This window comes from Sinohyriopsis cumingii, unplaced genomic scaffold, assembly GCF_028554795.1.
Source record: "Sinohyriopsis cumingii isolate HCF-2022 unplaced genomic scaffold, ASM2855479v2 utg000160l, whole genome shotgun sequence".
NCBI classification, from domain to species: Eukaryota; Metazoa; Mollusca; class Bivalvia; order Unionida; family Unionidae; genus Sinohyriopsis; species Sinohyriopsis cumingii.
Window position 1 is genome coordinate 12,223,800 of NW_028315873.1, and position 13,885 is coordinate 12,237,684.

The 13,885-nt window shown below is 34.9% G+C and overlaps 1 protein-coding gene across 7 annotated transcripts in view; it reads right to left on the bottom strand.

Annotated features, from left to right (window-relative positions):
• LOC149774796 (uncharacterized) overlaps positions 1-13,885 on the bottom strand; it is a 106,300-nt gene that overhangs the window by 39,647 nt on the left and 52,768 nt on the right. For all 7 annotated transcript variants that reach the window (XR_016416765.1, XR_016416764.1, XR_016416763.1 and 4 more), the window contains 4 exons: positions 13,471-13,731; positions 11,360-11,478; positions 9,128-9,294; positions 2,265-2,392 (listed from right to left, as the gene is read on the bottom strand). Coding sequence is in view for 4 of the 7 variants with exons in the window: in XM_089944910.1 (XP_089801036.1) it covers positions 2,265-2,392; positions 9,128-9,294; positions 11,360-11,478; positions 13,471-13,731 (675 nt within the window). In the remaining 3 variants the exon portion in view is untranslated. The remainder of the gene's footprint in view (positions 1-2,264; positions 2,393-9,127; positions 9,295-11,359; positions 11,479-13,470; positions 13,732-13,885) is intronic.

Genomic DNA, 13,885 nt, shown 5'->3' on the forward strand with positions numbered 1-13,885 from the left:
CCTTTGCGGCACCACATACAGGTGTCGGACAATTTTCACAAACCTACAAACACCCCCAAGTCTGTCTTCCTGAGGTATTCTTACAGAAACAATGTAAAGCAATGTGACAGGGTATGCCCCATTATGCCAAAGATTATTAATATTTACAATAATGTTTACACTGAACCTATTTAGTGTGTATTATTTAAACTTCAATATCCATCCTTATGAAAATGTGATTTAGAGAAATTCCCCTGTAAAAACAAATCCTGTAGAAATCATTGTCCCCTATGTGATATTTCATAGTAAAAGTGGCATTGTAAAATCGGCGGGGGGGTTGGGTTGGGTGGGGGTGTGGCGGGGGGCAGTATTCATACCTTGAGTACAGTTTTGTCATAAAAGTAAAATGCATTTTTGAGTTTGAAACTATTAGCAAGAGTAATAAGAAATTCACACTGAATATCTACTCCATATTTCATAACCATCTGCATAGGTACTTATACTGTAGTGTTAAAGTTGCATTAAACACATGTCCCACAAATTAATAATCCTGTTAAACACTCATACAATAGTGTGAATGTCACATTAAACACCTGTCCCATAATGCAATAATCCTGTTAGACACCCATACAGTAGTGTGAATGTCACATTAAACACATGTCCCACAAATTAATAATCCTGTTAAACACTCATACAATAGTGTGAATGTCACATTAAACACGTCCCATAAGGTAATAATCCTGTTAAACACTCATACAATAGTGTGAATGTCACATTAAACACATGTCCCACAAATTAATAATCCTGTTAAATACTCATACAATAGTGTGAATGTCACATTAAACACATGTCCCACAAATTAATAATCCTGTTAAATACTCATACAATAGTGTGAATGTCACATTAAACACATGTCCCACAAATTAATAATCCTGTTAAATACTCATACAATAGTGTGAATGTCACAATAAACACCTGTCCCATAAAGTAATAATCCTGTTAGACACTCATACAGTAGTGTGAATGTCACAATAAACACCTGTCCCATAAAGTAATAATCCTGTTAGACACTCATACAGTAGTGTGAATGTCACATGGGTGGATGGAAGTATATATGTATGTTTAAGTATGTAGTAGGTAGGTGGGTAGGTAGGTAGGTATGTGTGCCAGGCCTGAAAATTTGGTTTTTAACTCACTAGTCCAGGACCAGTTAGACCCAAGACTGTCAGGTCCACAAAAGCCAAGTACCAGTCTAGCAGCTATGTCTGACAAGTAAATATTTACTACAGTTTCTTAACATAAATGACAGGCAAAAAGAAAACATGATTACAAGCTCAAAATGCGGACAAATACTTTACAGCTCATTCAAAAACATAATTATCAATCTTGACATTTTAGAATTTTAAAATGACTTGATCATGTCTTTGTGTGACATATCACATGTGTAGCTATTTTTAGGATTAGGTAATCACTCAAAATTTGAAGTTCATGATCAGCCTTAATTTTCTGTTCTATAACCTTAAATCTGAACAAGTTTATGATATTTGTTACATTTAAATATCAACAGAAGGTATAGTGGGAACAACACTGGAGGGTCCTATCTTCAAGATCAAGTGTAGGATCATGACTAAGTATTTAACATTTGCATCACACTTTCCCATTAGCATCCTAACCCTTAAGCCATTTGAGATAAGGGATGAATCTTTATCTAATTATGCACTATCACTAGATAATGTGTTGCACTACTTATGCACTATCACTAGACAATGTGTCGCACTAATTATGCACTATCACTAGACAATGTGTCGCACACCACAATATGCTTCCTAGATATGTCACACACTTTTCAATTATGTAAAAGCAAACCAGGTTCACATCTAAGACACAAACAGCTTTAAAGTTATGAAGCAGAAACAAAAGAATGACAGATGGAAGGAGGGATACTATGTCCCCAAAGTTTCTTGAACTCAGGGAAGACAATAGTTATTGATGCCAAAAGAAACTTATTTGTCATGTAAGGACCAGAATACAGTTACAGTTCAATTTGGAAATGTGAAAACTGAACTTCAGTAAGCCTTTATTAATATTCTGTTCTTTCATACCAAATCTGATTTGACATAATAAAGTACAGACAAGTTTTCCTTTAGTCTCCATCAGTTTTATGATATATGGAGAGAGGGAATGGAACAGCCACTGTCCATAAACATGCTATATGTCTACTCAACAGAACGTGGTTTATGCAAAACCAAATGCAATACTAAAATTTCAGCTTTGTATTAACAGACCTTGAACTCCTTTCCATCTTCATTGTAGGATCTTGTCTTGGCAATTATGTTCAATTGTTCCATGATAAGCAACAGGTGATCCTTATTGTCATGGAAGTCTGGATTTTTCTCCTTCATCCAGATGGCATCTAAAATAACAATCAGGAAATATATAATATTTACAGTCAAACTTCATTAACTCAAACAACAATCACTCAATCACAAGTCATCACATCAAATACTCACTCTGACCTGTGTGAAAGAGCCACAGATTCTAGCTAACATGCTGGACTGAAATCAGAGTCTTTAAATTTCTCTGTGATTTTAAACTTATTTATGAGTGAAAAGTACACTGAGACTTTATCTACCAACCACAATGGCACAAGTGCAAGATTTCAACCCATGTGCTCACATGCTGGACATGTGCTTCATGGATAAAATAAGGAGAGGAAATATTCAACATTGTGTATTATAAACATGAACATGCATGGTTGAAGTGACTTTGTTTCACCTTTTTCCCCCGAACATCTGACCACCACTAAACTGTCCCACATTTTCAGGACATCACTAAATGAAGATGGTCCTGCCAAGGATGGAATGTGATGAGGCTTTCATTTCCAAGAATTTGATATGATGGGTTCACTTTTGTTGTGTCTACTTGGCACTGACCATCTTGAAATCTGATAGAAATTGGGCTCTCTAACCTGATGAGCATGCCTGTAGGCTTGAGACCTTTGGTTGTAAGGCTTCAAAGGAAATCCACATTGTTAACCATTCTCTATTTTGTAACAGAATTAGGACACGCCTGATTTTCATTGAGATATTACTCTGCTGATCTAATCAACAAGAAATTGGACACCCTGAGAAAAGTGCCAACTGCATGATTTGCTACCATACTGAAGAGACCAAAGGGTTTTAGGAATTCCCTCACCACAATATTGGTTAAGAAGCTCTCTCTAATGCTCAAACAATATTTTTGATTCATCTGGGAGGAAAACAGATTAGACTGATACTGGTTAGCAACTCAATACCAGATGAATGAAATGTTGTGAAGGAACAATCGCTGACTTGTCCACATTGATTATCCACCACAAATGTTGAATGGGACAGAGGATGTTGTACAATCGTGAAATGAAAATTCAACTTACAAAATGTCAAGTTCTTCAAGAAATGTAAAATACAAAACACATTACCAAATCATAAAGTTCCTTCATATGTTGAACACTGTAGTAACGATTGCATGTAGGTTGGAGATCGAAAAAACTTATCATAAAGTGCGTCATAGTGAAGGGTTAATTGTAAGAAATGTACCCTTTTAATATGCAAGAGTGGGTTATGACAAATTCTTTTTATAGCAATGACTACTTTGTCCCTGTGGGTATTTCTGTAGGAAGGTGGCTATTTGCCTAAGGAAGATTGGAAAACATAGAGCTTGTTATTAACAGCATCATTCCATTATTCGTGCCACTTTCTAAAGCAATATGCATTCTTTATATAAGGTTTTATGTCAGTGTATGATATTTTAAAATCAGAATGTTGTACAGATAGGGCTATTGTAGCCATGCGGTGTGCTTTTTCATTACCTTTACCACCATAGGTAAGCAGCTATGTCTGTTTGATGAAAATGTTGGTCAGTAGTGGGTTTCCCAACTTCTTATTACGTTGTGAATGAAGCAATGATAGTGAATTGGGAAAAATGATAGCATTTAAAATATGTCTGCATTTGATATATTTTGGGGGCAAGTTATACTTCCCTGATTTATGCTGATAATAGTGATGATCACCTGATATCCTCTAATTATGTCTGCAGCAATCTTTTCCTTCAAGCTGTTGATGAAATTTCTTGAGCAGTTCTTAAATTTGCAGAGAAGTTCCTTATGAGATTTATGACAATTGAAGGAATCTGACTTTTCGCATTCATGACGTGTAATGGAAGGCAGGGAGGTGTTACAGAAAGAAACAACTTCTGGATTTTTGAAAGGTCAAATTTTGTGCTGTTAAGACAGAAGATATTCTATTGCCAAAGATAGGTAGGACATTTGGTTTATTTTCTTTCATAAAATGTTTTGCATTTGGGTTGGAAAACATGTGCAAAAGCTGAGTTTAAATGTCTGGCATACCTTAAAATGAATGTGTCACTGAGCAAGTCATATTACTTGATTGTAAATTGAATCGAGGATCTTGAAGTATCATTTTCTGGGTGAACTGTAAACAATACAACCATAATCCAGCTTGATCTAAAAATGGTTCTATCCAGGTTAACAACAGCCTTTCTATCAGCACCACAGATAGAGTGTGCTATTACTTTGGGTTGGACAAAAACGTTCAAGCAATTATCTGTCAGTTCTCAAAGTGTGGAATGATGATGATTTTTCTATCAAGGACAATACTGAACAACTATATTTCTACAGCTACTGATACAGGTGTTGTGACCAGTATTAGTTTAGGATCATCCTACCATTTTCATAGCTGACAGAAATGCGCACATATTGATTTTCATTTTGAGAATTTTAATCGAGGATTTTGAAGTATCATTTTATGGGTGAACCATAAACAATACAACCATAATCCAGCTTGATGTAAAAACGGTTCTATTCAGGTTAAGAACAGCTTTCTATCAGCACCACAGATAGAGTGTGCTATTACATTGGTTTCGACAAAAACGTTCAAGCATTTAACTGTCAGTTCTCAAAGCGTGGAATGACGAGGAGTTTTCTGTCATGTACAATACTGAACAACTACATTTCTAAAACTACTGATACAGGTGTTGCGACTAGTATTAGTTTAGGATCATCCTACCGTCTTCATGGCTGACAAAAATGCACACATATTGTTTTTCATTTTGAGAATTTGAAGCCTTTGACAGTGGCACTATCCTAAGTCTTGTTTATAATCTGTTGAAATTGTCTTCTAATTGTATGCAAGTGATAACATATTAGGAAATCATCAAAATATTGCAAGCAATCCACACCAGGTGCCAAATACTCAGTAATGTTAATCAATTTTTATGTTAAATTGTGTAATAGATAAAATACTAACAGGGGCACATTCGTCTCTCGCTTGAATATATTAAAAGGTGTTGGTCCCACCCATACCATGAATTCCCTATTTGAAAAGATGTTTGATATAAAAGTGGGTGGATGACCTTTCATACACAGTTCATGCAAGCCATTCACTATTCTGTACTAATGGTGATCAAATCATTGGACATTCTAAAGGAGAAATTCGGGAGGGTTCCAGAAGGTGCTTCAGAAATGGTATTTCTTCAGCACCAGCTGCTGTATTACAGGTCTTTTTTTACTGCATCCATAAGTTCCAAAAGTGAAAAGGGTTGATTATATTGGTCTGAATTATTTGATGTGAATTTTAAATGTTTCTTCTCCCTTTGACCTTCCTGACTTTGACACCTGATGAATATGTATGATGAAAAGTTAGAAAAGTTATCTGCAAGAACAGCTTCTATGTCATGATTGCAGTTGAATACTGTATTGTTAAAACTTATATGTTAGAAAGATTTATTTTGTTTCCTCTACCATTTATTTTATGGATTATGTCCCATACTTTATTTTAGAGGAACAAGACATTAAAGCAGAAGATAGATTTTTTCTGATGCTCTTTTACAGTTTTAACTGTGTGGCATATGCCATGAATATTAAGTACCTACATAAATTTTCGGGCATCTGATGAGTATAAAATTTTCTCAATGCTTCTTGGCACCATCTAATGGTTTCTTTAGTCAATAGTGAACCATTACTTCTGGCTTCTTTTAACGTTAGATACAGACTTAGGAATGGATTCGGTTGCAATATCAGGTAAAAGATGTAAAATGCTGAACAGGATGAACAATTAATAAGCTATATTTTTTCAATCTAGTTATGACATGTTTTGCACACCCCCGACATGTTTGCCGTCATTAATTTCCACCATGGAATTGGTGCATTGATGGTAGAGCTAATGTTATTTAGACAGACTGGGAAGTGATCACAGCTGTGAAGGTCAACATTGACCTTCAAATTATAATCAAAATGAAGAGATGGGAAACAAATTCTCATATGCTTGTATTGAAATCCCAAGTAGAACAAAATGGCATAGGCAGCTATTGAATGAGGTGGTCAAATTCACTTGGTTGTAACTTGGTACCTGGTGGTATATAGGTGAAATAAAATTTCATCACTCCATAACGAGTATCACCTAAAATAATGGTTTGTAAATGTATAGTCAAAGGAAGGACATTAAGATAAGCAATGTTGTTCACAACAAAGAAAGCTCCTCCTGAGGCTCGGTCAGCATTTTCTGCAAAGGTGTTTCGAAAAGGGGTAATTTTAAGTCAACTTGAGAGCAGGTTGCGTTTTTATTCTGCATCCATGTCCTGAAAGTTGCAAAAAATATTATGCAGGTTTATAAGGTCATCAGACCCCTTGTGCTGCCTGTTAGGGTTCCATTTCTTTTTCTTATTTGGTAATTTGGGCATTGGGGCATCAATGAATGCTGCCTGTGCAGAGATTGTGTTTTTTTCTCAAGCCCACGATGATAAATACTTGAAGATTCGGTTTCATCTGGTAGACTTCTCTGAGTGTGTGCACCCTTTGTTATCTTTTGACTTGTCTCTGCAACAGTTGAGGAAAACGTGCCATGACACTGGGAGTTATACATTCTACCATCTTTCTAGCCTCTGGAAAATGGATATTTGAGCATATTTCACCATTTAAATATTCTCACGTTTCCAGGTGAGTAAGATGGAGTCAGTGTCCAGCAAATTTCTGACAAATTTCATAGGGTTTGGGCAAATGATAGTGACACATTGGTTCTTCAGGCCTTCACTTATTTCCGTGTCATTGACTCAATCCAGTTTACAATGAAGAATCACATCCTTGGATGAGTTAGATGAGTTCAGTGAAGTGTGTGCAAAAGATACTACTGGAAGATCATGGAAAGTCTCAATTTCCTGGATATTTTCATATTTTCAGTATGTACTCTTTGCTCACACTCTACAAGCAAACCTGATTTCACTTTTTCACTATTTTCTGTGTGCTGACTAACCTAAGTACAGTCTTTTCGACTATAAATGAAGCTAGTACAACAAGCACCCTATATGCATATTTTGACTGAATCATAATGAATCACGAACATGATTCCAAACTACTTGGTTCACTGTCTGTGTATGACAGCGGTTTGGATGTTTTTAGTCGATTTTTCTTTTGATATTTATTATGTATTTATTATGTTTTTGTTCTGCATGCTCACCTACCAGCAAGAGTACATTTATCTAGTATCAGAAAAAAACAAGTGATAGGACTTTAGAATTAGTGTGATGTGCCACCCTATTTATGACGTTGGAGATGTGACTGACCGCATCCCAATCATGATTGTACTTGGTCTTCTCTACCAACTGGTACGCCATGTGAAAGGCCAGATCCAGAGAGAGAATATAAACTAAATAATACACAAATTTTAAAGTAGTTAAAAACCTACCTGGAAACATTGTACCATTGAGTGGGTTACATATTGATGCAGTGAATCTTTGACAAGGCTAGGCACTTCCATACAATAGGTGTTACTGTGCAATTGTGCAACCTGTAGCAATAAAGCGAAAAGGTGGCCCGTGCTTCAACAAAATGACTACCAGCCATAACTCAAAGACTGGTGAAAAGCTCTGAAGGATGTACATATGTCATCTTCAACCTTATTAACTGGCTGCATTGAATATATTATGCATGGGGGCATTGGTGGACTTGTAACAAATGGGTAGCCTAGATTTGCATAATGCAACTTTGTTGTATTGGCTTGTCGATGTTCTTTTTGACAAAGCTTTATGAATCATATTCAACACCCTTTATTCTGGATCTCTATCGGTGTTACCAGCAATGTGTCTTCTGTATCATGCAGTTTAACATTTGGAGTGGGAGTCATTCCTGCTTCCTCAATAAAACTGATAAAGAGCCAAAGGAAAGGTGTACACTTTACATGTCTTGTTCACTACTTTTGGACTGACCCTATTTTCTTGCCCATTAGAAAACTTGACCATGTCTTCTGTCTATTTAGTGCAGGCAAGTCACGATTCATAATGTCTACTGTCACCAAAAAAGTTTCTGAAACACCTGCATTTCTTTGCATATAGAATCCATTTTGTCCTAGACCATGCCAGAATATTATGAGCAAAACATATCAGGCGTAAATACAATGTGATGATTGTATGTGTCCATGAGAGGTCATACATAAACGATAGTCGACTAATGGAAAGTGAAAATAGGTATCAATGAACTTAGCAAGAACAAAAGGGTAATTAAATACATACTGACAATATCTTATAAGTGTATCATAATAATGAGATAATGTGTGCGAATAGTCAAAGGTATGAACAAGAACAGCTCGATTGTGGTGCATAGCTGGTATTATGATGCTATTGATATAAAGAAATTTCAAATGAAATAGTAACAAATTTATTTGCACAAAATATCGGATTCTATCGACAAAAATACAAAAAATGAATTCTGCATTATATGCGATGATTGTTTGACTTACTGTGCCCCAAAAAGACTTTTGGAGTTAATACTAATGATACATAATATAAGGAACAGAGCCTAGTTGGGTAAGAGGAAGTAATATGCAAGAGTTACTTCCTTTTGTTTATATGAGGTAATAGCATTGTTTTCAAGTCAAATGGGAGGGCTTAATTCTGGTGAAAGCAAAAGTAATTTTTAATGTTAATATGATTGGGTACTATAATGGATGGATAAATGTTAAAATGCTAAGTTTTTGTAAATAGTAAATTTCTACACAGTTAATGTTAAATAAAATACATCTGTCACAATCAGTTTAGAATAGGCTTAGAGTGAATGTAATATTTTACAAAATAGTTTAAACAAAATAAGAAATTTACAAACCAATTAATTCCTGAGAAAGCTTTCCCTTCATCTTAAATTCAATCCACTTGTCTGAGACAGCTTTGTTGTTTCTCAGGATGAACATGTCATCAGCAGTGATGAGAGATTTAAGGGCATCAATCAACCACTTTGGGTCCAATATAATCTTATTCCTCAGTACATCCATGCTGCAGATGGAAGGTAAAGATTATGTAACAAAATAATCTATATACAGCACCTGGTTCTAAAATGTATCTACTACTGTTTCTGTTGCTGATTTATATATTTTCATCATAACTAAATCACTAGCAACTCATCAATCTGACCTTAGGAGAGAGTGATCTTGATGCTTTGTATCACATAATAATAAAGGTCAACTGCATATTCCAAGTAAATATTTACAATACAGTCCAACATAAGTATGTATATGTGTATCTGTATGTATGCAAATAAATCCCAACTTTACAGAGCTAAATTAAAGGCAGAAAACTGATAAAGTCAGAAATACTCAAAATCCTCAGGAAAATTAACCTTTAGAGCAGATAATAAAGAGGTTTTCATGCAAGATGAGCAACAAAGAAATAATTATTTACAATGCAAATAAACAAATTGTTAAGAGTGAGAATTCATAAATCACATTGATAGAATGCATTTTATATAAACAACATTTTGTTCCATGATTTCCTCTAGTAGCATATTTATCAAAATATTTAAGCTGAAAAACAGTAGTCCAATGACACGGCATGCACTGTGGTCAATGTTCACCAATTTTGGTGTGTGTGTGTGATTTGGATTTTTAATGTAGCTTTAACAAGTTTTTAGTCATATCGTTACAATGTCTGCACTGTGACAGTTTACACTGATGTCTAGCACTGGGGCATCATGCTGCAGACATGTAGCATGATGTTCCACCCAGTCACATTATCCTGACACCAAGCTGACCAGTCCTAACACTAGGATCTTAATGCTAAATACCAAGCAAGGCAGCTGTTAGTACTATTTTTGTAAGTCTCTGGTATGAGTTGGCCAGGGATCGAACCCATGACCTCCTGCATCTGAGGTGGATGCTATAACCACAAGGCCACTGAACGGTCCCTTTCTGATGTAAGCAAGTGCAAGATATGTGTGTCTCATACTCAAGCAACATTAGGTCCAAGTGTGTGCTGAATCTGCAAAACAGGCTGCATTGGGAATATTCCTATTTTCACATGTCAATAACTTGCAAAGTATTCCAGTAATACATTTCATCACAATTTAGACGTGTTATTGTATTTAATAATATCAATCTTCCAGTAATAGATTTCAAGCCGATATAGAAAGTGAACTGTTGTATTTAATAGTCTGCAGTGTTCCACTAATACATTTTATGTCAGTGCAGACTTGGCTTTGTATTTAATAGTATGCAGTGTTCCACTAATATATTTCATGTCAATGTGTAAGTGCTGTGTTGTATTTAATAGTCTGCAGTGTTCCAATAAGACATATGATGTCAATGTTTACATACTATTTTGTATTTAATAGGATGCAGTGTCCCATAATACTAAACGTGTAAGTGACGTTTTGTATTTAATAGTCTGCAGTGTATTAACAGGGAATCCTTATAAAAATGTTTATTGGAGAGCTTCTTTAAAATCTGAACCAACTGGAATAATTTGTTGAAGTATTTAAGAAAAAGTCTAAGATGCTCAGACAATAGAATCAGCCAGAATAAACAGCTACATCTTTGGAAAACTGAATCAAAACATTATTTACAGAAAACCTAGATGCAAATGTAAACTCTGATGTCATGTATCAATGAAATTTATGTAATAGCTTGAAATCACCAAGCTTTCATGTCAAAGAAGCTCTATTTATATTTGGTGACAAAAAGACATTGCCAGAATGTCAGAGGCAATTAGCATGCTCATGACCAAAAATAGTGAGACCGATTACCTTTCCAAGGAACTGATCTAAAACACATCCCCCAAAAGCAATCTGACTGATTAATTTTTCATGGAATTTTGATAAATGTCAAACATGCACCAAAATAAAGTTCTTCCTAAATGAAAACAAGGAAGAATAAAACAGACCAGTCCTGAATTGTCAGAGACATAAATAATTACATGCATCCAGCCTTTCACTCATAGTAGAAATTGATATGTCTTGTCTGCATAAAGCTAAATCACTATCATCTCCATTCTCACACAGTTATCTCCCTTTAATACGAAAATAATACTTTTATTTCTTCAGAGAGGAAAACAATTCCATTCTCACCTGAAATAAAGGACTGTCCCAATATCATGCTGGAACCTAAGAAATAAATCCAGCTCATCTATGGATATTGGAATACCACCTGTCTGGTTCAATTCTGTCAGTAAGCTTAGAGGAATCACCTGCAGACACAAAGAAAGACAATCATGTATAGGATCGTATTCTACATTAATTTGATGCTGTTTTCGTTGTAGAAATATATGTTTCTGTCATGATCTTCATATTTGTATGTGAATGATATCGCAAGATCTACACTCATATAACATTATTTTCTTTTACAATTAACTGAACAGTAACTCAAATATATAGTATTACCAATACATAAATTTAATGTAACACAATTCAGTTACATGGAAGCTGTACAAATGCATCATCGTATATGCATATTTTAAATATAAGTCAGTTACATGTGATTATGATGTAGAATCATTTTCAGATTTCTCACATATTACATGCATGTGGAAAAACAAGCATTCCCAGCTAGAAAAAAAAAAACACTCTACATTGTCACTGACTTGAAATTTGCTTTCAGTGATGCTCACATGATACCAACTCAACATGCATTTGTGCCTCATGATAACTGCAATTTAAGCTGTCAATTTTCATCATATTAAATACTCTCTCTCTCTCTCTCTCTCTCTCTCTCTCTGTATGGCTACCATAGGTACTGTTGATACATTTCAAAATCATTGTGTAAATCAGTGAATCATTAAAATTAAGTCATAATGATATAATTGTAAGAAAGACCACAAGCTAGACATGTTGAGGAAAATAACCATTGTATGAAGGAAAACTTTACAAAACACAATGTGCATAAAACCAATTTTAAAACCTGAGCTGAACATATACTAATCTGGAATGACTTTATTGAAACCCTGCAAAACCTACATTTTGGAAGAAAAGGGTTTATGGTCATGTGTCATGTCAGATGCTTCAAGATGAGATACGACGCTTTTCCAGACAAAACGTTTTTAGCAATGTTACTATCTGGGAACATGCTAGCAAAGACTTTTAAAGGAATAACTTGTATGCTTTGAAACATTTTGCAAAGTACAAATAACTTCAAACCAAGCTATGTCATGAACTAATAGGATGACTTAATGGTCGTTGTCAAGTTCACAGAGATTGTTATGTTGATAGCCTGTTGAGAATCCAAGTTGGCTTTGGGATGTGGAACACGAAAAAACAAATACAGCATCTACTACTTCGAATCACTTTTTGCATTAGTTTTCAGTTGCATGGGGTTCCTGAAAGAATTCTAGAATAATATTAAAATTTAAGCCTTTTTCTAGTTTTCATGGAATTAAAGAGTTCTGATGGTTCTGAAGGATCACTATGGACCTGAATAGATGATATAACCTATTTTCGTTTCCTACTTTAATAACGATATATTTCAAAGTGATAATTTGACAAATGGCAAAGCCACTAGTGAAAGTTTATCCTTTTTAGTAAATTTGCAAACTCACTTCACTTTCATCATACAATGTGACATAAAAAAGTAGCAGGATTAAGTTGTCTTAATCTGACACAGTAAATTACACTTTTGTCTTTTTGTAAACTATCTGACTCGGTCTGAAATAAATGCAAGTCCTATTCAGCAAATTCTCACAGTGGTTTTATCGTTGATGTCAAAGGAAGTAATGGGGCATAACTTCAGAGACTGGAAGGGTGTCTCATCAAATTTCTTTCTAGAATATTAATTTCCATACCTGAAATGCATGACATGTTCTATTTAGTTCGTCTAGCTTAATGACTACTAGTCTTCCTGCAAGTAAAACTTTTGTAGGCACACAATCAATTGTTGCATGGCATGATCAGGTATGTTACATTTTCAGATGTGAAAATATAAGGATATATTTTTCACATGTGAAAATATATGAATGAAAAATATTAAAATTGTTTTGCCAATAAGTCTCTCTATTTCACACATGAAGTATGTAAAAACTGTTGATAAATCTCTTTATGTTAAAAACCCATGAAAAGTTGTTTTGAATAAAGAGTGGGCTTCTTTACCCTTGTAAATCTATCACAGATGACTGAATATGAATTATTCCTCTAACACAAAACAAAGTATTTTCAAATAATGTTTTAAATCATGTATGTAAAATGTGTACCTTCACTCCAGCTGCTCTCAGCTTCATCAACTCCTGTTCCAGAGGAATCCACCTTGCAGGTATTTTCTCACCCCAGTATGGCTGTTGTGATGCCACCTCTACAATTTTCCTCTTCAAATTCTCCAATTTGCTGTCTGCAACAGTGTTGTCAATGGCAAAGTCCTCATCAACCAAGTGAAACCTGGTCGGTTTGTCACCAAGATAAATGCGGATGGCTTTGAAGTATCTCTCACAGATCGCATGTACCTCAGCCTGGTTGCTCTGGAATTATAGGGAGTAAATTGGCACAAAGTGTGAAATGGCAAAATCACATAGTTTATGAATAAAAGCAATATTTATAAAGCTTCCATGTTCATTCATCCGAATTTCTGTATTTTCAATCATTGGCACAATGAACTGATATTAGTTTTAGTAA